The sequence below is a fragment of the Geotrypetes seraphini genome, chromosome 2, assembly GCF_902459505.1.
Source record: "Geotrypetes seraphini chromosome 2, aGeoSer1.1, whole genome shotgun sequence".
Lineage (NCBI taxonomy): Eukaryota > Metazoa > Chordata > Amphibia > Gymnophiona > Dermophiidae > Geotrypetes > Geotrypetes seraphini.
Window position 1 is genome coordinate 146532303 of NC_047085.1, and position 25921 is coordinate 146558223.

A 25921-nucleotide genomic window follows, 5' to 3' on the forward strand; every position below is an offset into this window, starting at 1 on the left:
CAGATTTAGTTAATTTAAGTGCCTTAATACCCAACTCCACCTCAAGGCGATCAATCGGGGCATTCAAGGCTTGAACCTGGGACGGTTGAAGTTTCGGTAAAAGGACATCCCTAAAGAAGTGGTCCCGATCCGCATCCGCGAACGGCCGACAAGCATACAAGTCCTTATAGTACGTCACAAATTGTTGCTGGATGTGTGCTTCCGTCGTGTAGGTTTGACCCTTTGGGTCGGTAATGGCCGTAATGATTTGACGCTTACGATAGGGACGGACCAGACGGGCCATCAACCGGCCCGCTCGCCCCCCCCCCCCCCCCACCGATGTAAATTGTAACGAAAATACAGATCTCTCTCCGCTCGCTGGGTGAGGATCACATCAATTTGTTGTCGAAGAGTACGTATGCGGATACGATCAGCATCCTGCAGAGTCCGCTGGTGACGCCTCCGTAACTGTTGTAGTTCGCCCGATAACTGCAACAGATCCGCTTCCAATTTCTTTTTCTTTCCAACGACATATGCTATAACGAAGCCACGCAGTACCGCTTTGGAAGCCTCCCAGAAGAGACCCGGGTCAAGATCAGAGGCATAGTTGGTACTATAATAATCTAGCCACTTTTCCCGCAGAAATCTACGAAAAGCAAGATCTTTAAACAGGTATCTCGGGAAACGCCAAGTCCGATCCGAGGAATCAGCAGTGATTTGGAAAGAGAGGACCACAGGAGAGTGGTCAGAGAGCGGGACCTCCACAATGTCAGCAGCATGAACGAGGGCCAACAGCGAGGGAGAGAGCAAGAAATAGTCAAGACGGGTATAAAGATTATGAGGATTAGAGTAAAACGTATAAGTACGTTGGTGTCCTCGTATTCTATTTCCGCACACCGAATTATATGGGTTCGGCAGTGGGCTAGTGATTCCACCTCCAAGGCCACTTTAGCGCAGCTACTTTTCAAGGGGCAGTTGCTCTTTGGCAAAGGCCTAGATCAGTGTTTTTCAATCTTTTTACACCTATGGACCGGCAGAAATAAAATAATTATTCTGTGGACTGGCATCGGTCCGTGGACCGGCGGTTGAAGAACACAGGGCTAAGTCGTGGGCCGGACCCCTCCCATCTCTACCCAATCTCCACCCCAGACCCCGCCCCCATAATAGTGCTAATTGCACCTTGCACGTCCCGTGCCTCATCTGGAAGCCTTCCCTCTGACATTGCAACGTCAGAGAGAAGGCTTCCAGTTCAGGCGCAGGACGCGCGTAGGAGCCACTGCCCGTGGCTTTGTGCATCGAATCAGTGAGGAAGAGGGAACTGGCTCGAAGATAATACCACATTGATCGCACCGTGGACCGGTGGTTGAAGAACACTGTTTTGGGCCTGATGCACGTGCTGGCCCTGTGGACCGGCAGGAAATTTCTGTGGACTGGCACTGGTCCATGGACCGGTGGTTGAAGAACACTGGCCTAGATGACCTCATGGATTCGGTGGAGGACTGTAGACCGAAGACACTGCCTGATAGTAGAGCTCGACCCTCCATGGGTTCTGGGCATTCTAATTTTTGTGGCTTCCGCTGAACTTTTCGTGATTACCGACCATATGTTCCTTCCTTGTCACAGAGATCTTCACAGAGTTCCTAGGGTAGATATGCGGGCTATAGGTGTCCCCGGCCTCCTGCCGCCCATCCGGCATGATTTGCCAGAAGGACACATTGACGCCAGGGAGCTGATTACTCCTCTGCTGATAAGGGGTCGGCTCTGCGTTTCTGCCTGCCTGGACATGCATTACAGCAGACCAGTGGGTTTTACAAATTATTCAATCAGGCTACAAGCTGGAATTTACCCAACAGCTGTCTGTTTGGTTTGTGGATTCTCTGGCTGGGCACCCTGACAAGGCATGCAAAGTCCAGGATACTGTTCAGTGCGTGCTGGATATTCGAACTATAGTGCCGGTTCCACTCCAACTCTTGGGCTCCAGCAGACACTCTGTATACTTCATCGTGCCAAAGAAGATCAGAAGATTGGAGACTGATTCTGGTTTTGCAACATGTGAATGCGACTCTTGATCACTCGATTACTAATGGAGACCGTAAGGTTGGGCTTTGCAGCAGTGGCTCTGGGGGAATTTCTGGCTTCATTGGATCTTACAGAGACATACTTACATGTTCCCATTTTCCCAGCACACCGCAAGTTTCTGCGGTTCCATGTTCTGGGCCAGCATTACCAGTTTTTGGCACTGCCTTTTGGGCTAGCTACAGCGCCCCGGACATTCACCGAGGTGATGGTTGCAGTGACTGATCTGAGGAAGATGGGGTTGGAGTTTCACCCTTATCTAGACGACTGGTTGATCAGAGCTCCCACTTTGGCAGAGGGACAATGCATGGTAGGACAGGTGCTGGAAGAGCTGGGCTGGATTGTCAACTACAGGAAGAGTATTTGGATGCCCATGCAGTCGGTGGAATGCCTGGGAGTTCTTTTCGATATAGCGGAAGGCTATGTTTATCTCCCTGAGGCTTGCAGACAGAAGCTGTGTGCTCAGTTCTCGGCCCTATTGAAGAAGTCAGCTCTGGCGATGTGGGACTACCTGCAGGTTCTGGGATCCATGTTGTCCACGCTGAATGTGGTCCCGTGGGCGAGAGCACACATGTGTCCTCTTCAGCATGCCTTGCTGTCCCGCTGGGCACTCCAACGGGATGCCTTGCAGATGTGTCTCCTGTGGACTTTGGAGGCCCAAGTGAGCATGAACTGTTGGCTCTATCCTCAATCACTCTTCTAGGGCGTTCCATTACATATTGCCTCCTGGATTGTGGTAACGACAGATGCCAGCCTTCGGGGCTGTTGACCTCACTGCAATCGTCGTCCTCTGCAGGGCTATTGGACTCCATCTCAGAGAAAGTGGTCAATCAACCATTTGGGTCATTTGGCAAATCTTAGGAAATTGTAAGACTGGGTGTCCAAGTGGCAGATGAAATTTAATGTGGATAAATGCAAAATGATGCATATTGGGAAGAATAACCCAAATCACAGTTACCGGATGCTAGGGTCCACCTTGGAAGTTAGCGCTTAAGAAAGGAATCTGGGTGTCATTGTAGACAATACAATGAAACCTTCCGCCCAATGTGCGGTGGCAGCCAAAAAAGCAAACAAGATGCTCGGAATTATTAAAAAATGGATGATTAACAAGACTAAATTTATAATGCCTCTGTTATCCTATTGCAGTTTTCGGAAATTAATTAAGGCCACTTTGTTCGATAAGTTTATTACTTAGTGAGTTTTATCATTGAAATTCTATTTTACAAATATTTGTATTTTTTACTGTATTATTGTATTTTGCGGATTATCCAGCTCTTTTTAGTGTAAACCGCCTAGAACTTTTGCTTATGGTGATATAAAGTTATTATTATTATCGCTCCATGGTGTGACCTCACGTGAAATATTGCATTCAATTCTAGTCTACTTATCTTAAGAAAGATATAGCGGCATTGGAAAAGGTTCAAAGAAGAGCAACAAAGTTGATTTAATGGGATGGAACTCCTCGTATGAGGAAAGACTAAAAAGGTTAGGACTCTTCAGCTTTGAAAAGAGAAGGCTGAGGGGGAGATATGATTGAAGCCTACAAAATCCTGAGTAGAGTAGAAAGGGTACAAGTGGGTCGATTTTTCACTCTGTCAAAAATTACAAAGACTAGGGGATACTCAATGAAATTGCAGGGAAATACTTTTAAAACCAATAGGGGGAATTATTTTTTACAAAAGGTGGTCTCAGTTTTCCATGTCATTCAGAAAGTGCGTTTGCCTGCTTTTCAGCCTAGTGGTTCCAGAACTCAGGATTGCCTGCTGAAGAAACTGGATGTGCGCAGGGTGCTCCTACGGTATTTGGAGGTTACTAATGAGTTTCGCCTGTCTGTGCTGACACGTTCCCGTAAGTGGGGTGCTCCTGCTTCTAAGGCCACGATCTCCAGATGGATCTGTAGGGCCATGTCGTCCGTTTATATTCTGGTGGGGAAACAGTCTCCTGTTTCCGTCTGGGCACATTCTACCAGGAGTGTGGCTTCTTCATGGGCTGAAACGAGAGCTGTTCCTCCTGAAGAGATTTGCAGGGCAGCCATGTAGTCTTTGCTTCACATGTTTGTAAAGTTATACAGAGTAGATGTGGCTGCCAGGCGGGATTCAGCCTTCAGGTCATTGGTCTTAAGGGACGGTGCAGCAAGTCCACCCTAGCTATTTTGGGGGGATTGCTTTTGTATGTCCCTGTCGTCTAGAATGTCTTACCTATTGCACTGGAAAATGAGATTATGTACTTACCCTGGTAAGATCTTTTCCAATAGATAGGCGAAACATTCTAGTCTCCCTGCCCTTTCCTCCTGCAACTGTTTTCAGCTTTTCAGTCTCCTCAGTCTTCTCCAAGCTGATCCTTGGCGACCGGTCAGTCCTTCAGGGTTGTGAAGAATTATACGTTCTGTATGTTCAACTTGTTCGGGAGTAGTTTCTGAGCTCCTTTGAAGTCTGTATTGGCGGTTAATGGTACTGTTTGTTTGTTTCTGAGCAGAACTCTAGTTTGGCCTGTTGCAGGTGCCTCTACTTCACATGTGTAGGTGCCTTTCTGTGCTTGGGTACTGACTGCTAAAGGGCGCTATAATGAGCTGTGAAGTACACTAGAGAGCTGAACGGGGACGACGGGGATCCCGCGGGTTCCCCCTTCGGGTCGCGGGGATCCCGTGGGGACACCCCTTAGGGTCGCGGGGATCCCGGGGGATGCCTCCGAGGGTCGCGGGGTTCCTGCAGGGTTGGATGCGAGGCTCGTCTTCTCCCTACCTGCCCTGCCGCAGCACACAGCCGATCGGAACGGAAGTCTTCCACGATGTCAGCGCTGACGACGGAGGGAGGGCTTAAGCAATGTCAGAGGGAGGGCTCCCGCTGACATTGGGAAGACTTCCGTTCCGATCGACTGTGTGCTGTGATCGGCAGTGGCGTACCAAGGGGGGGTGGGGAGGGAGGTCCACCCCGGGTGCAGCCATGGGGGGGTGCACAGCCGTCCAGGTCCCCTTACCTTTGTGGCGCTTCCTCCGACCGACAACAGGCCCGGTCCGACAAACCTCCCTGCCCTGTAGCCGCGAATCTAAATTACTTTCTTACAGCAGCTTCAATACTCCAGCTGCTGTAAGAAGGTAATTTAGATTTGCGGCTACAGGGCAGGGAGGTTTGTCGGACCGGGCCTGTTCTGTTGTCAGTCGGGCGGGGAAGCGCCACAAAGGTAAGGGGCAGGGAGTGAGAAAGGGAAGAAAGGTGGAGTGGAGAGAAAAAGACGCTTAAGGTAAAACTGAGGGGAGAGAAGGACGCTGAAAGCACTGGGGAAGACAAAGGGGTAGAGAAGGACGCTGAAAGCACATGGGGAAGACAAAGGGGTGGTGAAGGATGCTGAAAGGACATGGGGAAGACGGGGGGAGAAGGACGCTGAAAGGACATGGGGAAGACAGAGGGGGAGAAGGATGCTGAAAGGACATGGGGAAGACGGGGGGAGAAAGACGCTGAAAGGACATGGGGAAGACAGAGGGAGGAGAAGGACACTGAAAGCACATGGGGAAGACAGAGGGGGGAGAAGGACGCTGACAGGACATGGGGAAGATGGGGGGAGAAGGACGCTGAAAGGAAATGGGGAAGAGAGAGTGGGGAGAAGACGCTGGCAGGGAAGAAGACAGAGATGCCAGACTATGGGGGGAGCGGAGGGAAGAAGATGGGTGCCAGACCAATTTGGAAGGGGGGAGAAAGGAAGAGGCACAGTAACAGAGCAAATGGAAGACGCAGAGAGAAGAAAGATAGTGGATGGAAGGAATTGAATGAGAACATGAGGAAAGCAGAAACCAGGCAACAAAGGTAGGAAAAAAAATCTTTTTTTTTTTTTTTTTGCTTTAGGATAAAGTAGTATATTAGTTGTGTTGATAAAAATTTATAAACATTAGAGGCTCTGGTAGAAACCCATTTACAAAGTATGTATTCTTCCCAATTAATATTTCCAAATTAATAAAATCTTTTTGCTTATTTGTAAATGGGTTTCTACCAGAGCCTTTAATTCAGTAGCATAATTAAATGAAATAACTATTTCTGTAGTTTATAGGGACGGGTTGGGACGGAGGAGATTCCTTGCGGGGACGGGTGGTGACGGAGGGGATTTTGGCGGGGATGGGTGAGATTTCTGTCCCCGCGCAACTCTCTAAAGTACACTGAGGCACAGTGAAAAATCTGGAGTGGATTTCTTCTGCAGTCCTTGTGAGCATGGGGAAATAACCCTGTCATCTAGAATGGCTTATCTATCTACTTGAAAAGAGCTTACCCAGGGTAAATACATAATCTCTTTTTCTTGAATTGTATATTCAGTTTTCAGGTGCTAAGGGCCTTCCAGACTACATGGTGGATTGCAGTAATACTGGAACAGGAATCTTAACAGGCCCAGTTTTGCATGTACAAAGCCTAAAGAAAGACCAAATGCTTAAAGCAAAGATTGAAATACCTGTAAGTAATACATTTCAAAGTTATGCAACAAAGTGGGAGTATAAGGTTTTTGGTGTAAGCTTTTTTTCTACTTTTTCAAAGATGTGATGTTCATTCAAAAAGCATCTTTTACATTGTCACATGTATGATTATCTCCCAGAGAGATTTTGAAGCTTAGACTAGCAGACTTGGAGGAGCTGAGGCAGAGAAATACAGTAGATTCTCTGTTAACCGGAACTCAAGCAACCAGAACTCTTATGCAGCCAGAAAAAAAAAATACTGTAATGCTTTAAATAAAAATGAAAATAAAATCAATTTCTGGTGTAAATTTAAGTGTAAACTTGGCATGCCACACCCACACTTTGCCTACCAAATGTCCAGTAATTTTTCTGGAACAGTTTATGGGATGGCATAGTAAGGGGTATAGTATTAGTTAGGCCTATTTTTAATAGTAATTCTCAAGCAACCAGAAACTACATTTATCTGGCATCCACCAATCCCTATGGGTGCTGGTTAACTGAGAGTCTACTGTATAAAGAAGAGACTTGCTGGGACATAGAGCTAGATTCACTAAACTTACCTAAGCGATCTGATCCATGGCCGAGTCTTCCTGGGCGACAGATTCACCAAGCCTCCTCATGCAAATTGCAGCGATCGGAGGCACGCCTCACAGTGACCCAGACGCATGCAAAGACCATCATCTTTGCCTGTAGATGTGGTCCACGCATGCGCCTGCTCTTTTTGCCTAACTGATACTTGTGGTATAGCAATCAAGTGGATGAAGAAACGTGCTGGTGCTTTTGCCTACGAAAGGAGCTGTTTTTCTTCAAACACCAGTCCGTCGGATACTCTGCAGAGAAGGGCAGGAAGTGAATTTTGCTGGTTACTCGTGAGTCCGTGGTTTTAACCCATGGGTTTAAAGCGGGGCTCCTCGTAGTGTGTTCTGTTCTGTTCCAGTCTGGAACAGAACATGCCATAGTGCTGCCCCACTTTAAACCTGAGGGTTAAAACCACGGGCTCACACTACAGGTAAGGGCGGCAGAGAGGCAAGATGGCAGAGAACAGGACAGTCGGAAAGGACGTGAGCGACTGGTTCCCAAAAGTCGTTTCTTTTTTGATCAGCCAGCCCAATCGGTGTTTCTGATTTTGTTTAGTGAATCGCTGCCTTCCTACTTTTGCATGCCATTTCCCCTCATTTGCATGCATGGATCGGATCGGGAGGAAGGTTAGTGAATCGGGTCGGGGTTGCAAACTGGTCAGGACACGATCAGTAAGGTTAGTGAATCTAGGCCATATAGGTCCCAACTCCAGTCTGGTGGAAAGAGAACAATGGGGTACTGTTTTACCAGGGTATAAATTGTATTATAATGATAGGGTGGATCAAATTGGAGGGGAGGTTGCACTAGAGCAGTGGTCTCAAACTCAAACCCTTTGTGGGGCCGCATTTTGGATTTGTAGGTATTTGGAGGGCCGCAGAAAAAATAGTTAATGTCTTATTAAAGAAATGACAATTTTGCATTAGGTAAAACTTTATAGTTTATAAAACTTTCCTTTAACAGTTAAAAGGAAAGATATATAAACTATAAATAATTTTACCTTATGCAAAATTGTCATTTCTTTAATAAGACATTAACTATTTTTTTGCGGCCCTCCAAGTATTCTATTTTTTCTGCAGCCCTCACATTTAAAGTTTAATATCTTTTCTTTCTCAAAACTGACACATTTCAATCACTATATTGAAAATAAAATCATTTTCCCTACCTTTGTTGGCTGGTGACATTATTTTTCTGTGCCTTCTTGTTTTTCTCTCCGTCTTCACTTTCTGCCTTGCATCCATCTTTGGAATTAACTTAATATTCAATTTTTCTGCTTTCTTTTCAAAATCTACGTTTCCATGTCTTACCTTCCCTTCCTATCTCTCTCTTCTTCCGTCCTATTTCCATGGTCTGACATCTCTTTCCTTCCTTTCTCTCCCTCCCTCCTTCCTTCCTTCCTTTCCCCTGGTCTGGCATCTGCCTCCTTCCCTCTCCCCATGCCGTGGCATCTTTCCCTCCCCCTCTATGGTCTGATATCTCCTTTCCTTCCCTCCCTCCCTCCCTCCCTCCCATGAACTTGGCATCTCTTGTTCCTCTCCTCTCCCTTGTCTTCCTTCTCCTTCTTTCCCTCTCTTTCCCCAATTGGGTGCAGCAGCAACAGAAGCATCATTTCCCTTCCCCCTTTCCTGTGCAGGAGAAGCATTTATCTTCCCCCTTCCCTCCCTCTCCCTTTCCCTGTGCAGCAACAGCAGCAGCATTTCCCTAGGGTCCCCGTTTCCTATGCAGCAGAAGCATTTCTCTTTCCTCTCCCCTTCCGTTCTCTTCCTTGTGGAGCAGCAGCATGTCTGGCCGGCTTTCTTGCTCATCGATCGATCTGTTCAAAGCCACGGGTGGCGGCTTCTCACGAGATCCGCGCCTGAGTCAGAAGCCTCTCTGATGTTATGACGTCAGAGAGGCTTCCGATGCAGGAGTGGATAGCACGAGGAGCCGCCATCCGCGGTTTTGAACGGAACGATCGATTGAGCGAGGGAGCCGGCCAGACATGCTGCTGCTCCAGAAGGAAGGGAAGGGGGAAGAGAAATGCTGGTGTGGATGGCGTGAGGAGCCGCCGCCGGCCGCAGCTTTAACCGGAACAATCAACTGCAGCAAGGGAGCAGTTAATCATTGCGTCCAGACTGCGGGCCGCAAAATAGCAGCTGGAGAGCCGCATGCGGCCCATGGGCCGCATGTTTGAGACCGCTGCACTAGAATTGGGTCTAACAAAATAAAAGTTCAGCAGGAAACAGATAGTAATGTGGAATCCTTGTGGTTAGAAATTCCATGTGTGTTTGAAGGAAAAGAGAATTTATTTGGATGACCGTAAACAAGTTACAGATAAATGAATCCAAGACAGAACTTCTCTAGATCCACAAAGATCTATGTGTATACCCCGTCCGTCCTTTTCCTGGACCACAAACACCCTTACACCCAAAGACAACGTCCGCAGCCTAGGAGTAACTCTTGACTCTAATTTATCAATGACAGATCACATATCCAAACTAGTATCATCCTCCTTCTACTACCTCCGCCAGCTAAAAACCATACATGCCTACTTCTCAGAACCTGAATTTGCCCAACTACTCTACGCTTTTGTACTATCCCTCGGCGAGAGGGAGAACTAGATGGCCTTGAGTATGCGCAGATGCATGCTCAAGGCCCAGCAGAGGTAGGAACTTCTTCAAGCAGCACCGGCACGTCCTGTGGGATGCGTGCCGGTGCCAGGCCGGGGGGGGGGGGGGGTAAGTTTGAAGTTGTTCAGGCAGGGGATACTGGTTCTCGCTGGGGGGGAACCAGTTTGCGCAGGGGGGGGCCTATATGAGCGGTGGGGGAGCGATGCTGGTTCTCGGGGGGAGGGGGGGTGGAGCAGCGCTGCTGGCCGTGAGTGGGGGGAACGTATCGAGCGAGTTTCCCTTAGTTCCTAGGGGGAAACTCGCTTTGATATACGAGTATTTTGGTTTACGAGCATGCTTCTGGAACGAATTATGCTCGTAAACCAAGGTTCTACTCTACTTTTATTTTTATTGTTAATCGGCACCTTTTCTTTTAGCTAGGTTGTGTAATGCATAATGAGAACTTTTAAAGAGAAAAAGTGCTCCAGACACGAGGTAGCACCGGCCTGTGCTCACGATGTGCAGGCTGCCACGAAGGGGAATCCTCATCGGCTTTGGGTGCCGGCGAGCAGGGTTCCCCTTCGTGAGTATCTCGCACGCTGACAGCGGGGAAGCCCGGGATTCCCCACAACCCACACAGGTGTTTCCTCAACTGCTGACAGTCAGGAAAATAAGGTTTCCCTTGCCACGGATGCTGCCGGGGACTTCCTTACTGCTGCTGCCAGCTTGCCTGCTTTAGCGGCTGGGAAGGTTCATGCTTCTCAGCTGCTACAGGCCTCATGGGTGCCTTTTTCGGCGTGCTTTGCTCTGATTATGGAGGAAAGCACCTCTGTTTTTTTCTGCAGCCTCAGGTGGCCTTCCCCCTGTATTGGAGAGACAGGGGCAGGTTTATGCTAGGTCATCTGCTTTGGAAGTGAGTCCCATTGGGCTGCCAGGGGGTTTCTCCCTTGATTTTGTTTTTGCCTTGTGTAAGGCTTATCTTCAGGCGGCCGGGGGGTCCTGCTTCTACTCCAGGGGTTTCAGGAGGTAAGTTCCCTCTATGTCCAATGCCGTTCAGCCCCCCTTAACACCGGTTTCGTCCCCATCTCCTCTCTCATCCAAGCGGCTGCGGGTCTCTTGGGACGATGATTTATTGTATGAGGTGCAGGGTTTTTTGGATGAGGACCTGGACCCCTTGGGAGACCTCCAGGACACTCTCTGGGGACGGATACTGCTGGCAGCGATTTTTCGGTTCAGTCATCTGGCGAGGATGTGTTGATGATGTGTATCTTTCTGCAGGAAGAGCTTCAGGAGCTTATTGTTCAGGTCTCCTCGGTGTTGCGTTTCGAGGAAGATGCAAAGGAGCCCTCACTTGTGGTGGAACCTCTGCTTCGGGGGATCCGCTCAACTTCCCGCTCTTTTCCTAGGATATTGTGCTTGCGCAGTGGAAAGCGCCGGAAGCGCCCTTTTATTTTATGTGCTCTACGGCTCTATAGCCTGTATCCCATCCCTGAGAGGTCTAGTGGTTTGGGCTTGTTTTCAGTAGGCCGAGGGTATCCTTGACCGTGAACCTGATGTCTGAACCTTGGTGGAACAGGAAGTAGCCAAAATTGAGATGGGTGCTTCTTATCTCTCTGATGGCATGTATGCTTTACCGTTGGCATTGCACCAATAGAATATTCTTTTGCAGTTTAGAAAGGGGGTGAAAACGGTGTTGTCTGAGCGCTTTTTAATTGCCAGCCATGTGACAGTATGAGTTAGAGCAGGTTTCTTGCTACACCTCTTACCACTCTAATCTACTTTTTAGTGGTTCACCATTACACGTTCACCCATTCACATGGATAGACAACTTCATCCTCTTTCACATATAGTCACAAGTCCACACATAATCAATATTGAGTAACTTTTTAAAATTATATCACCTTAGAACCCCTGAGGAAGATGTGCTGGTCAAAACACGGACCATTTGCGTATCACACAGTTGAACCACATTTTTACAAAGTTTATTGATGTCATCTAGTACATCATGACTGCTATGCAGTTTCATGTTATGAACAGATTAGACTTGTCTTTTGGGGAGTTTCACTGTACCCCTCGCCTTATCTATATTTTCTAAAGGTGTGGCTGTCTGCTTTTGGACTTATTGGAAGTCAGAGGTCAGTCCTGATTTAAGAGGGGAGGGACAGAAAAATATGTAAATGAGTCTTCCTTCTAACAGTCTCATGATTTGGGATGCATAACACACTTGTCCAGGAATAGAGTGTGGATTTACAAGAAAGATTAGCAAAGATAAGAACCTAATCTTTTGTTTTACCAAAGTCAACTAAACTTTCCTGTACAAATCAAAGTGTAGTAAATAAGTGCAACTGTCTATCTTTCTATATACTGAAACATTTACATATTTTTATTTCATGCTTAGTGCTGCAAAAATGTGCCTGCAGTGGAAAAAACTATTAAATTACTCCCCAGTAGCCATGTTGCAAAACTGCAGATCTTTAGCATGGAAGGACAAAAAGCTACCCAGATCAAACACCAAGATGAAATTGAGTGGATTGCAGGTGATACCATGCACAACTTGATCTTTCAAATGTATGATGAAGGTGATAGAGAGATTATAATAACTGCTGCATTAGCAGCGAAGATTAAAGTAAGTTTACAAAATGAAAGTATAAACTCGTAAAATGTTTGTTCTATTTGTTTGTGGCAGAAATGCTTATTATGCTGGCATCCTAATTGTCAAATACTGGATATGTTGTAAATCTCATATAATAAATGTTTCGTCATCCAAAAAAATTAGAAATATTTAATTATGAATGATTCAGTATTAGTCAACATGAGCAAAATTTTTTGAAGACTAAAAAAAGATTTTGTGAAATACATAGAAGTACACACCAGTTAGGAAGGACATACAAACATAATTTGACAAGTCAAAAGTGTTTCTGTAGACATGCTAAACTGAAATGTAAGCTAAGATTCCTTGTATTTTTAAATGCTGAGTCTCTGAGGATAAGCAGAGCAACAGGGTAGTTTATAGTGGCTAAGTTGCAGGGACCCTTAAGGTTTTTCTCTATCTTCAGTTTTGTTTAACAATTTTCTATCTACTTTTGGTTCTGGTTTATGTGAGATAGGAGTCACATTTGTTCATGAGCTGATGCTATTATAGTCCTTTTTCAGGATACTGTTTCTAAATACCTATGAGTTGTTTGGGTTCATAGTTCATATAGGTTGAAATATGCACAATATTCATCTAGGGACCGTCTATTGTATGTTAAAATGTACAGCGCTGCGTACGCCTGTCAGCACTTTATAAATAATAAATAGTAGTAGTAGTAGTTTTGTTTCTATCCTTTGCTGAATGAGCATAAAAATAAACTTTTACTATGGTTAAGAGGCTCCTTTCTGTGTTCAACATTTTGGCTTTTCTAAAAAAATATATATATATCTATCTATCTATATCTATCTATATATATAGATAGATAGATATACTGTATATATTTATTTTTTCTCTACTTACTGTATATACTCAAATATAACTAAGATTTTTGGACCAAAAAAATAGGGATCTTGATTTATATTTGAGTCCCCACCCAATAACTAGCACTACTGTCCTCTACTCCTCCCCCTCTCCCCAAATCCCCATGACTGGCACTACTTTCCTCCATACACATACACACTCCTTCCCGGATTGGCTTTATCAAAACTCCATGCTCCTCAACTATAACTTTTATATGACTTTTTATCTTAAACAGCTAGTCCAGCAGTTGACTATCTTTGAACAGCATCTTGCTTCTGAGGTTATCGACCAGTATCAAGAAGTCACTCGTAATCTGCTTGAACCAGAAAGTTCATGGCCAGATCAGTGTTCAATGTATTTGATATCACTTGTAGAGTTTCAGCTCTGTCTATCGCCGTGTGTCGATAAGCTTGGTTGGAGGTCTCCGACTTAGACCCTAATGTATAAGATCACCTTGCCAATATTCCTTGTCTGGGAGATAAGTTTGGTGACAAGATCGAACAAACCACTAGAAAATGACTAGGCATGAGCATACTATGACAACTTTGATATCTAGGAGTATAATATCACCTAGTAGTCTGGGGCTTGGAAAACTGATGCAGATAATCTTCATCTTTTAAAAGACGCTATTCTCAGTCCATGTCTTCTTCTAAGCTTTCTCTCCAAAAATGCCCCAGGCAACAACGAACCCAGAAACAACAAACTCAGCCTCAGCAAAAGTCCACTCAATCTTTTTGACTCCCTCATTCAGAAACTAGCAATCGTTTCATCAAATCTCCCTTCCCCTCATCCCATCAGAGGTCGCCTTACTCTTTATCATCAATGGACCCTGATCACCACCGACAACTGAATCTTAAAAATCATAAAAGAAGGCTATGCTCTTTGTCTCTGCAAATTGCCTCCACACAGACTTCCAAGAAAGTATATTTTCAACTCCCAGCAGACCTCCCTTCTTCAACATGAACTCTCGGGCCTTCTAAAACTGAATGCCTTTGAACCAATACCCCTTTAGCAGAAGGGCTAGGGGTTCTAGTTCAAGTATTTCCTCATTCCGAAGAAGACCCAGTGGACTGCAACCGATCCTCGACCTCCGAGCCCTCAACAAGTACTTAAAGAAAAATTTTGCACTCTATTCCCTTTTAGAGAAGAGCAACTGGCTTTTCTCTCTGGATCTCAAGGAAGCTTATACACACATCCCCATTCTTCCAGTCCACAGAAAATACTTCTGGTTTCAGATAGGAGCACATCTCCAATGCAGCGTGTTGCCCTATGGCCTAGCATCACAAACTGTTTAGTTGTAGTAGCTGCAACACTCTGCTCTTACGGCTTTCATGTATTCCCCTATCTAGACAACTGGTTGATAAAAGCATCCTCGCCTCAAGCAGCTCAGACAGCAATGGACTCGACCATATGTTTCTTAGAACTTCTGGATTTTGCAGTCAACTACAAGAAATTCCATCTCCAATCAACTCAGACGGTAGAGCTGTTAGATATGATTCAAACTCGTGCCTACCTTCCACAACAGAGGGTCAACAATCTAATTCACCTCTGCAACCAAGTATCTGCTCAACAAATTTTTTCAGCACTTTAAATAATGTGTCTCTTGGGGCACATGGTCTCTACATTACAGGTTACTCCTTTTGCCCATCTTCATTTCAGGAATCCCCAATGGTCTCTAGCTACTCAATTGTCTCAGGCCACAGATCCACTCTCCCACCAACTCAGTCATCTCTCTTCTTTGTCACTCTTTGCTGTGGTGGACTATCCCATCCAATTTCTACAGGGGCCTCATTTATCATGTACCCCGCAGTAGAAGCTGTTAATGGCAGATGCGTCTATATCTGGATGGGGAGCTCATCTAGATGGCCTTCGCACTCAAGGAATTTAGACTTCTTAGGAACAATCACTTCATATCAGTCTGCTGGAACTGTGAGTGATCTGCAGAGCACTGAACACATTTCAGGATTATCTCAATTAAGTAGTTCTGATACAGGCAATCAAGTTGCTATGTACTATGTCAACAAGCGGGGGGGCACGGGTTCTTGACTTTGCCAAGAAGCGACTCGAATCTGGAATTGAACCATTCTGTGACACATATTTCTCAAGACAGTATATCTAGCAGACAAGCAGAATGTACTAGCAGACAAACTAAGCAGATACCTTCAGCCTCACGGAAGGTCCTTGAACATGAAGACAGTTCAACAAATCTTCTCAGTATGGGGAACCCCTCAGATAGATCTATTTGCTTCTCCCAGAAATCACAATCTTCGCAGTTTTTTTTTTTCCAGACTACACTCACTGCATCATCTAGAATCCGATGCCTTCCTGATAGATTGGACAGATAGGTTTCTCTATGCCTTTCCTCCGATACCCTTAATAGGGAAACTTCTATTCAAACAGGAGCTAGCTACAATGATTCTCATTGCTCTGAGAGGCCAAGACAGCCCTGGTTCCCTCTTCTACTTCAACTCAGTGCCAGGGAGCCCATCCCTCTGCAGATTTACCCCCAACTCTCATCACTCAGAACGAGGGGTCCCTACTTCACCCTAGTCTACATTTGTTAGCTTTATCAGCCTGGTACCTCTCTCCCAAAGACTGAATGATATCTCTTCACTCCAGCCTGGTACCTCTCCCCTAAAGACTGAAGGATATTCATCTCTTCGCTTCTGCTATTATTGATGTGGCTAGAAAGCCTTCCACACAGCATTACTATCATTTTAAGTGGATTCACTTTTCCTCATGGTATACCCAGCAAGCTCTACTTCCAGATACATGTCCCCTGTCTTCAGTCTTGGATTATCTTTTACAGCTCTCAAACTCAGGTCTAAAGACTACATCAGTAAGAGTGTATCTCAGTGCCATCAGTGCCTTTTACATTTCTCTTCACAATAAATCTCTGGCTTCACACCCATTGGTTTCTAAATTTATGAAAGGACTAATGCACACAAAACCCCCAATCAGAGCTCCTCCAGTTTCTTTGGACCTCAGTGTTGTACTTTCCACTCTTATGAAGTCACCGTCTGAGCCATTAGCTTCTTTATCACTCATGTGGAAGATGGTCTTCTTAATTTGCATTATTTCAGTTGATCTTGCATCAGAAGAAACAGCATCTGTGGAGGGGATTAGGACTGGGAGAAGCCATTGCTATTGGGGTTGGAAGCTTATTTTGGTTGGGGTCCATAGCAGCTGAGTTGTACGTGCCGAAAGGGGGCTTGCTGGAAGCAGATTTGATCTTCTGTTGTACGTGGTTAGTCCACACTGGGTCAGTTTTGTTTACTTGCACAGTCTAGCCAGTGTTAAATTAGTGGAAGTGTTGCCTGAGAGAATTAAGTACTCTTTTCCCTGTGGCAATCACATAGGTGCTTTGGGCTGGTATGGCTTGTGCCATGGTGAGACAATGGTTTGTTTAGTCTACAGGGGAAACCCTGGTGCAGGACATTTTAAAAAGGGGGACCTGGTTCCAGATGGAGCACTTAGTGCTGCATCTCTTCATAGCTGCATTCCTGTCAGAGAAATTGTGGAAATGGTGGCCTTTTTGTTGGTAAATGATGAGGTAGGTTCCCTGGTTGGTTCTTTCAACTTTGGCTGCAGGAATCACATTGCTCGGTCCATGGGGGTGAGGTGGGGTAGGGTCTCTGGAAGATCATGGAAGATCAGGGAACACTCTGGGGTACTTGGGAACAGAGGATCCCTTTACACTTTAATTTGTTCCACTTTTGTATGGGGTTTCTTTTAAGAAGACTCAGAGGACACAGCATAGTCAGGAGATCATTGAAGTTTAGGAACTGATAAGAAATCTCTGCTGTTTATAATCAACTAAAGATAAGTGTGCCTTATGGACATTTGTTTCCAAACAGCAGTGGAGAGTACTTGAATACTGTTCCTTGTATCTTTATAATGACTTATTTGATAATTTTATTATTCAGCATATAACATCACTTGAATAAACTCTCAATTCTTTTTTTGTGCAGTAACTCAAACAAGGAGAAAATGACTTGGGGCTAGATGCACTTAAACAGGATCAGTAAGACCACGTGTATCCCCTTTGGTCTGATTTTTGGCTAATTCCAAAAGAGCGACTGATGCTCAAAAAGTTTGTATACAAATGATTTGAGTGGAGGTTTGTCGTAATCCCTGTCCGATTTCACCAATGAATTGATGTGAGAGCGACTCTTACACAGGAAACCTTTTTTTTTTTTCTTTAAGAACACAGATGTGCGTGCGTGTTACCAAGCACAATATCTGTCCCCATTTAAAAAAAAAGTCATGCCACCCTCACTCCCGACCACAGCTATTGCAACCTCCTCCCCTCCCCCCAATGACAACTGCAGGTCCCCAAACCCCCTAATGTTGACAGCTGTCCCTGCTACCAGAGCCTACTCTCAACTAGTGCTCCTGCCAGGCGATCACTCCCCCTATGTTATAAATATATTAATTTCAGGGCTGCACTATTGGTAAGACAGTAAACGACTGGTCTTAACCAGTCGCTTTTTTCGGATCACTAAAAGTCATTGCTCTTTTATGTGCATTGGGAAGCAATGTCAGTGCATCAGTTGCTCAGCTAGCTTACATGGCGATTTAATATTAAAGAGCTTAATTGCATGGCAAAAAAATATGCGGTGAGCCGTTTTGTGCATCGGGTCAGCAAATTTGATTGTCGCTAAACCAGTCAAAACCGGTTTAGCAACAGTCGTTAGATGATCACTGACTTTAGTGCATCTAGCTCTTAGAGTTTAGTTGATTGGAAAGAATTATAGCCCCTGCTACTAGAGCCTACTCTCAACCGGTGCTCCCTAAACTCAGGGGACAGGGAGAGTATTTCTGCACATGCTGAGTGATAATTCCTTGGTACACAATGGAGAATAGGGTACAATACCTTAGGATAGGATAGGGTGAAAAGACTTGATGGAATTGTAGTGGTCTTGAAGGCATGCATTGCTAAATCAGAGAGCTGTTACTACTAAGCTCTGAGAGGAGGGGGGTGGCTACTAGCCTAGCATGCTTGGAGAGTAAGCATCCAATAGGAAGAGTCCCATAATCCACAGGGATCTGTAACAGAGAACCACAGGATTACATACATTTTAGTTCAAGGGCACAATCTCATATTTTAAAGGTGCAGGCAATGTTAAATGCATACAAACAACAAGCAACCTGACTCCATGCATATTGGGGCAGAACATTTATAATGTTTTTGGGGAAAAATTGTTAATTATGAAAGTGGAGTTTTTCTTAACAACTTATGATGGTGGGTGCCTTGATCTTGTTATTATTGTATAGCTGAGTGTTAGTTTGGTGATCTTTTTTCTCTACTTTTTCAGCAGCTTGATATTACTAGCTGTGAACAGGCACCTTATAAAATTTTGACATTGGGATAGGAGTTAGTTTTGATTGGATGTTCTGTATTTTTTTACTGCCTCACTCCTGTTTTGGTATGGGAAATATGGCACTTAGCATCTGCAATTGTTTCATATAACAATGTCCTTGAAAAACCTGTACAACATAAAGAAAAGCTTACAGATTAATACATATCTGTCTGAGATAAGTGATACATTTTGCACTTACAGACACTTAATACTGTTTATGTTGTACAGGTTTTTCAATGGTGACCAGTTAAGTCTGATGTAATAGCGGATAGAATTCAACTCCAAAGGGATTTTTTTTGTGAAGATAGTTCATTTGCTCTTTGGATATTGGGTTTTCTAGTGCAATAGGTGAGACAGTATAGACCGATGGGTAATATCCCCATAGCCGTGTGTATCTGCATAAGGAATCCAATCCAGATTTTTCCTTTTGCCTCTGCTGTACTTCACTGGGCTCCTTAGCTCCACCTGCATTTCTTTCCTTCTTGCCTGCAGGAGTGTTTGTTCTGCTCTCCCTATTTTATTTTATTTGGTGTATTTTTCATCCCTTTTTCAGGGATTCTGGTGCTTGTAGCATTTTTTCATCTCAGCCTGCTTTGGGAACACACAGACCGGTCTGTAGCTAACAGGCCAATCCCAATGGGTAACCGTTTCCCAGCCTGCATAGTTTTCTCTGGAGTTCAGGGCCATCCCTGAAGTGGTCTCACCTACTGTTAAGCAGAGGTCGAGCACAGGCTGTTGGACACCCTTAGGAGACTTGGTGGTGATTCCAGGTGCTGGCTGCATCTTCTTGCCTCTGCCTATCCCGGTTCACATCGGTTGGTCTGCAAGGATGGAAGTACAGTCAGTTTTAGGGTCTGACTGGCAGCCCAAAGATCAGTTTTCCAGAGGCATTCCCAACATGAGGCAGTAATTCTTTCATCCTGTTATTAAGCTGAGGCAGACTGCAGCACAATCTTCAGACAGGTCACAGAGAGTACAGGCTGTTACAGCCTGTGAGATGAATCAGAAGAGATTGGAAAAGTAGGGTTTTCCGTGTTTCTGCATGTTCCCCTCTGTTCCCCCACCTGAAAAATCCTAAAACTGCTGTTTTATTGTGTTTGGGAAGTGTAAAAAATAATACAATTGTGGCATGAATTGCTTGACGACGGCCATATTGGATTTTTAGCAGACTTTATCATGTCAAAGAAAGGCTTCAAAAATTGGAGGACTATTCTGGATCTTCAGCACGTGAATGCAGCTCTCAATGTTCCATGCTCTCGCATGGTGACTATGCGTTCAGTCATTGCAGCAGTGGCCCCCAGGTGAGTTTCTTGTCTCTCTGGATCTCACAGAGGCATTCTTGCACATTCCTATTTTTCCAGTTCACCACAAATTCTTGCAGTTTCATGTTCTGGAACAGCATTACAGGCATACCACTGCAGATTGCCTCCTGGATCATGGTGCTGACAGAGGCTAGCCTTCTGGGCTGGGGAGCCTACTCCAGTCATCGTCCTGTTCCAGGGTGTAGGATGCCCTCTCATTGGAAATGGTCAATCAACTGTTTGAAGGTCAGAGCCATTTGGCTAGTTCTGATGTGATTGCAGAAGGCTGGAGGGCCAAGAGGTCAGGGTCTTCTCTGACAATGTGATGATGATAGCCTATGTCAATTGCCAGGGAGGGACCAAAAGCACTCCTCTGGCTCAGGAAGCTCGCCTTCTTTTTCTTTGGGTGGAATGTCACCTCCAAGCGCTGATGGCAGTGCATGTAGCGGGAGTTAACAATGTTCAGGCAGAACTCCTCAGCAGACAGACTCTGGATCTGGGTGAGTGGACTCTGTCCACAGCAGCATTGCAAGCCATAGTTTGGCACTGGGATTGGCTGCGCTTTGACCAAATGGCCACGGCGAGAAACAAGAAAGTGGATAATTTCTTCAGTTGACGCTCTGAGCCCAGAAGAGAGGGGCTTGACGCTCTGGTGCAGCTGTGATTTTTCATTTTATGGAAACTGCATACTATTAAATCATATTTCAACCCTGTGGCATTTAGGACTTTAGTTCATTCTCTGATACTTAGTACTCTGGACTATTGTAATTCAGTGCATCTTGCAGGGCATTGTACAAATTTAGTTAGATTGCATGAACTTCAGAATGTAGCAGTGTGTTTGATTTTCAATTTGAAGAAATCAGATCATATTACATAGATCTTACTATAGAGAGCTCTACTGGCTCCCATTTGAGATCCGTGTATTGTTTAAATTTGGGACCTTTTGTTACAAAGTCTCATATGGGCAGGCACCCGAGTACTTATTGGAATTGTTCACCTAGTTCAAAGTGAATCGTCCATTGCGTATTACATCTCCATTTGTTTTTCCTCCTGTTCAAGGTTGTACGCATAAGAAGTTTTTTCAGCACCTGTTTGCCTATCAGGCAGCTTGTTGGGATGAGTTGCGTACTTTGTTCATAATGTCTTGCTCATTCACACACTTCAGAAAGTTATTAAAGTCATCTCTATTTGTACGGTGTTTAGAAAATTAAAAAGGGCTTTATGATTACTCTGTAGGTTGCTGGATTGTCCAGTTTCTTACTCTTTGTGAACTACATTGATCCATGAGGTTTTGCAGTCTAGAAATGTAATGCAATACTCTTCTCAGATCTAAGAAGTCATCCAATTTCTGCTTATGCTAAGGTGTGAAAGGCTTTCCAACACTGGTGTGCCCAGGCCTAGATGGACTTTTATTCAGCGCTAAACTCGCTGATTTTCACCTTTCTTCAGGCTGGCCTGGATAAAGGCCTCACTGTGGCATCTCTTTATGTTCAAGTGGCCAGGCTCTCTTGTTTTAGATCCTGGGATCTTGTTGGCGGTCCTTGGCGTCTCATCCTGATGTTGCTAGATTTCTGAAGGAGCCTCTTCATGTCAGACCGCCGATTAAGCAACCTTTCCCTTCCTGGGACCTTAACCTGGTGCTGTCTGGCCTTACCAATGATCCTTTTGAGCCCCTTCAAGAGACATCCCTCTTGGACTTGACACTCAAGACCATTTTTCTGAATGCCATTACTTTGGCTCAAGGTGTGTCAGAACTACAGGCTCTTCCTTGCAGAAAACCATTTCTCCGAGACTGGGATTTTCCTATGGACAGTTCCTTCCTTCCTGCTGAAGGTAGTTTTGGCTTTCCATGTTAACCAGGAAGAGTGTTTGTCTGTCTTTCAGCCTACTGGTTCCAGGACACAAGATCACCTGTTGAAGCAATTGGATGTATACAGAGTGCTTCTGCGTTATCTGGAGGTCACTAACGAGTTTCATCTCTCTGACCATTTGTTTGTGCTGACTCATTCGATTAGGCGGGGTGCTCCCACTTCCAAGGCCACGATTTCCAAATGGATCCATTGGACCATTTCGTCTACAAGAAGTGTGGCTTCTTTGTGGGCTGAAGCTAGAGCTGTCTCCTCTGAGGAGATTTTCAGGAGGGCAGCATGGTCTTCTCTTTACATGTTTGCCAAGTTTTACAGAGTGGATGTGGCGGCAAGCCAAGACTCTGGTTTGAGTCCTCAGTCTTAAGGGTCAACACTGCAAGCCTGCCCTAGCTCTTTGGGGAATGCTTTTGTATGTCCCAGCTGTTTAGAATATCTCTCATCTATTGCACTGGAAAAAGAGATTATGTACTTACCCTAGTAAGCTCTTTTTTCAGTAGATAGGTTAGACATTCTAGACTCCCACCCAGTCCTTCCTGTGCCTGTCTACTATTTCAAACTACTTCTTGGATGCCTGTCAGCCCTTGGGGACTAGGAAAAATTCTGTATATATGTTTGTTTTATATGGGAGTAGTGTCTGAGCTCCTTTGAATCCTTTGTTGGTGGTTAACATTAATGTTTGATTTTACATCTTGAGCAGAACAGTTTGTTTCTAAGCCTGTTGCTACAGGTGCCTCTACTTCATGTGTATTGAGTGGCTCTCAGTGCTTGGGTACTAACTGCAGATGGAGCTAAGGATCCCAGTGAAATACAACCGAGGTAAAAAGAAAAATCCAGAGTGGATTTCTTCTGCAGATGCACACAGCTATGGAGATATTATCCATCTATCTAGAATGTCTCACCTATGTACAGGAAAAGAGCTTACCAGGGTAAGTACATTATCTCTTTTTATATGGTTGGCTTTATATAGATGGTTCTCAGCAGTTTCCTTTTGCTGTTTTTATATGAGAAATGTGTGGTGCAGTGGTTAGAGCTACAGTCTCAGCACCCTGGGGTTGTGGGTTCAAATCTAATGTTGCTCCTTGTGACCCTGGTCTAATCACTCAATCCCTCATATCCCTAAGGCCCTAAACGTTGAAAGTACACTTCTCCCTCCCTATTCGCTGTGATAGGGGATTAACAGAACTGCAAATACAGAAAAACTGTGAATAACTTTTTCATATGTTTGACGTTTTCTATTAAAAACCATTGTGAATGTGGTGAAACCGCGAATAACATGGTGGGAGCCCTGGCCTATTCCTGAAGGAGAGGAAAGCACGGTGAAGAAAGTGCCAAGTCTATTCCCTTCGAAGCATTCAAGGTACTGAAGGGAATAGACTTGGTAGATAAGGACAGGTTATTCACCCTCTCCAAGATAGGGAGAACGAGAGGACACTCTCTAAAGTTGAAAGGGGATAGATTCCGTACAAACGAAAGGAAGTTCTTCTTCACCCAGAGAGTGGTAGAAAACTGGAACAATCTTCCAGAATCTGTCATAGGGGAAAACACCCTCCAGGGATTCAAGACAAAGTTAGACAAGTTCCTGCTGAACAAGGACATACACTGATAGGGCTAGTCTCGGTTAGGGCGCTGATCTTAGACCAGAGGGCTGCCGCGTGAGCGGACTGCTGGGCATGATGGACCACTGGTCTGACCTAGCAGCGGCAATTCTTATGTTCTTATGCTGGGAATCAGCGATTTTCTCTGTAAACGCTTGGAATCAGCGATTTCTCTATGCAACCTGATGTAATTTTGGGGGGAGGAGCCAGCAATCTAAAAACCATGAATAATCGAAACCACAACTACTGAAATTTCAAATACGGAGGGAGAAGTGTAGAAGCAGGGAAAATGTCCATTATCAAAAAAAGTCCAAAAGGAGAGGGTTTTTTAAATAATGGCCTGCCTCTAAGTTCAGTTGTTTAAATGCCCAGACCACCTCTACGTCTAAACTTACACCATATAATCAACCTAAAAAAAGCCTAAGTCCCAAACATCCAAAGCAAGGGCTTTTTAGGCAAAGGAGGAGCCAGTCCTTCGTCTAAAAGCTGGATTCTGTAACCGATGTCTGTCAAAAAGAATACCAGTTACAGAATCCCCACCCCAGCAACGCTCGGGCCAGGAGGGATGCCAAGCCCTCCTGGCCCGGCGACTGCCGACACCCCCACCCCGACAGTGATTGGGCCGGAGGGAGCCCAAGCCCTCCTGGCCCGGCTACTGCCAACACCCCCACCTCGACAACGATCGGGCCAGGATGGAGGCCAAGCCCTCATGGACACCCCCACCCCGACAGCGATCGGGCCAGGAGGGAGCACAAGCCCTCCTGGCCCGGCGACCCCCCACCCCGCTGATCCGATCTGGGCATCAGGGAGCCCAAGCCCTCCTGCTCGGTAAACCCCCCTCGACAAGATCGGGCAGGAGGGAGCCTAAGCCCTCCAGCCCCAGCGACCCCCCCCCCCGCCCCCACCCCATCGACTATGATATGGGCAGGAGGGTTCCCAGGCCCTCCTGCCCTCGGCGCATCCCCCTCTCACAATCCCCCCTGAACCCCTGATTGGCCCGTGACCCCCTGCCGACCCCTTGACCCCCACCCCCCTCCCCTTACCTGTAAAAAAAAAAGTTTGACGAACGGATGCTTCCCAAGTCCATCTGTCCGGCAGGCCCGCCATCCTGTGTGAACATAAGAACATAAGCAGTGCCTCTGCTGGGTCAAACCAGAGGTCCATCACGCCCAGCAGTCCGCTCACGCGGCGGCCCATCAGGTCTAGGACCTGTATAGTAATTATCTATACCCTTCTAGCCCCTTTTCCTTCAGGAAATCATCTAATCCCTTCTTGAACCCCAATACCATACTCTGTTCTGTCACACCCTCTGGAAGCGCATTCCAGGTGTCCACCACCCTTTGGGTGAAGAAGAACTTTCTAGCATTGGTTCTAAATCTGTCTCCTCTTAATTTTTACGAATGCCCTCTCGTTCTTGTAGTTTTCGAAAGTTTGAAGAATCTGTCCCTCTCCACTTTCTCTTTGCCCTTCATGATCTTGTAAGTCTCTATCATGTCCCCTCTAAGTCTCTGCTTCTCCAGAAAAAGAGCCCCAGTTTCTCCAATCTTTCAGCATATGAAAGGTTTTCCATACCTTTTATCAATTGTGTCGCTCTTTTCTGGACACTCTCGAATATCGTCATATCCTTCTTAAGGTACGGCGACCAATATTGGACACAGTATTCCAAATGTGGGCGCATCATCGCCCGATAAAACGGCAGGATAACTTCTTTCGTTCTGGTGGTAATGATAATACCTAGCATTCTATTCGCCTTCTTAGAGGCTGCTGCACACTGTGCCGATGGCTTAATTGTCTTGTCCACTATTACCCCCAAGTCCTTTTCTAGGGTACTCTCACCCATTACCAGCCCTCCCTTCGTGTAGCTGTACTTCAGGTTACTGTTTCCTACATGCAAGACTTTACATTTCTCTACATTAAACTTCATCTGCCATCTCGTCGCCCACTCTTCTAATTTGTTCAGGTCCCTTTGTAAATCCTCACAGTCCTCTTTAGTCCCAACTCCACTAAATAGTTTGGTGTCGTCTGCAAATTTTATTACTTCGCACTTCGTCCCTATTTCTAGATCATTTATAAATACATTGAACAGCAGAGGTCCGAGTACCAACCCCTGCGGAACACCACTCGTGACCCTCCTCCAGTCCGAGTAGTGGCCATTCACTCCTACCCTTTGCTTTCTACCCGCCAACCAATTTTTGATCCATCTGTGTACTTCTCCTTCCACCCCATGGTTCTTCAGTTTCCGTAGTAGGCATTCATGGGGTACCTTGTCGAAGGCTTTTTGAAAATCTAAGTGTGGGGTTTGAGCTGCCTGGGCCAATCAGGCCCTAAGGCCCACCATTCGACGGATGGTGGGCCTGCCGGACGGACAGGCTTGGGACCCGTTTCAAAGTGCCGTTTAGAGGCAGGGGAAAGGCCTAAGCTGGTTATGGGTACTTGGATGATCGGGCTGTTTGATCATTTAGGCCACTTTTTAGACGTTTTTGTTTTTTTGATTATGAGCCCTTTAGGCTATAAGTGGTATGTAAATACTAAAATATAAATAAAGCAATCGGCACTTTGTCTTCAATGTTTACAGAAATGAGCATGAATTATTGTCTTTGGCCTATAGAATTGCACTAAATAACAAAACCAAAACCATCCACTACAG

The 25921-nt window shown here is 45.5% G+C and overlaps 1 protein-coding gene across 2 annotated transcripts in view; it reads left to right on the top strand.

The window, feature by feature from the left end:
• Window positions 1-25921, top strand: part of SMCHD1 (structural maintenance of chromosomes flexible hinge domain containing 1) — a 719028-nt gene that overhangs the window by 378661 nt on the left and 314446 nt on the right. The window contains exons 24-25 of one of the 2 annotated variants that reach the window (XM_033933958.1): window positions 6357-6491; window positions 12053-12280. In XM_033933958.1, the coding sequence (XP_033789849.1) occupies window positions 6357-6491; window positions 12053-12280 (363 nt within the window). The remainder of the gene's footprint in view (window positions 1-6356; window positions 6492-12052; window positions 12281-25921) is intronic. The other variant, XM_033933959.1, reaches the window with a different exon arrangement.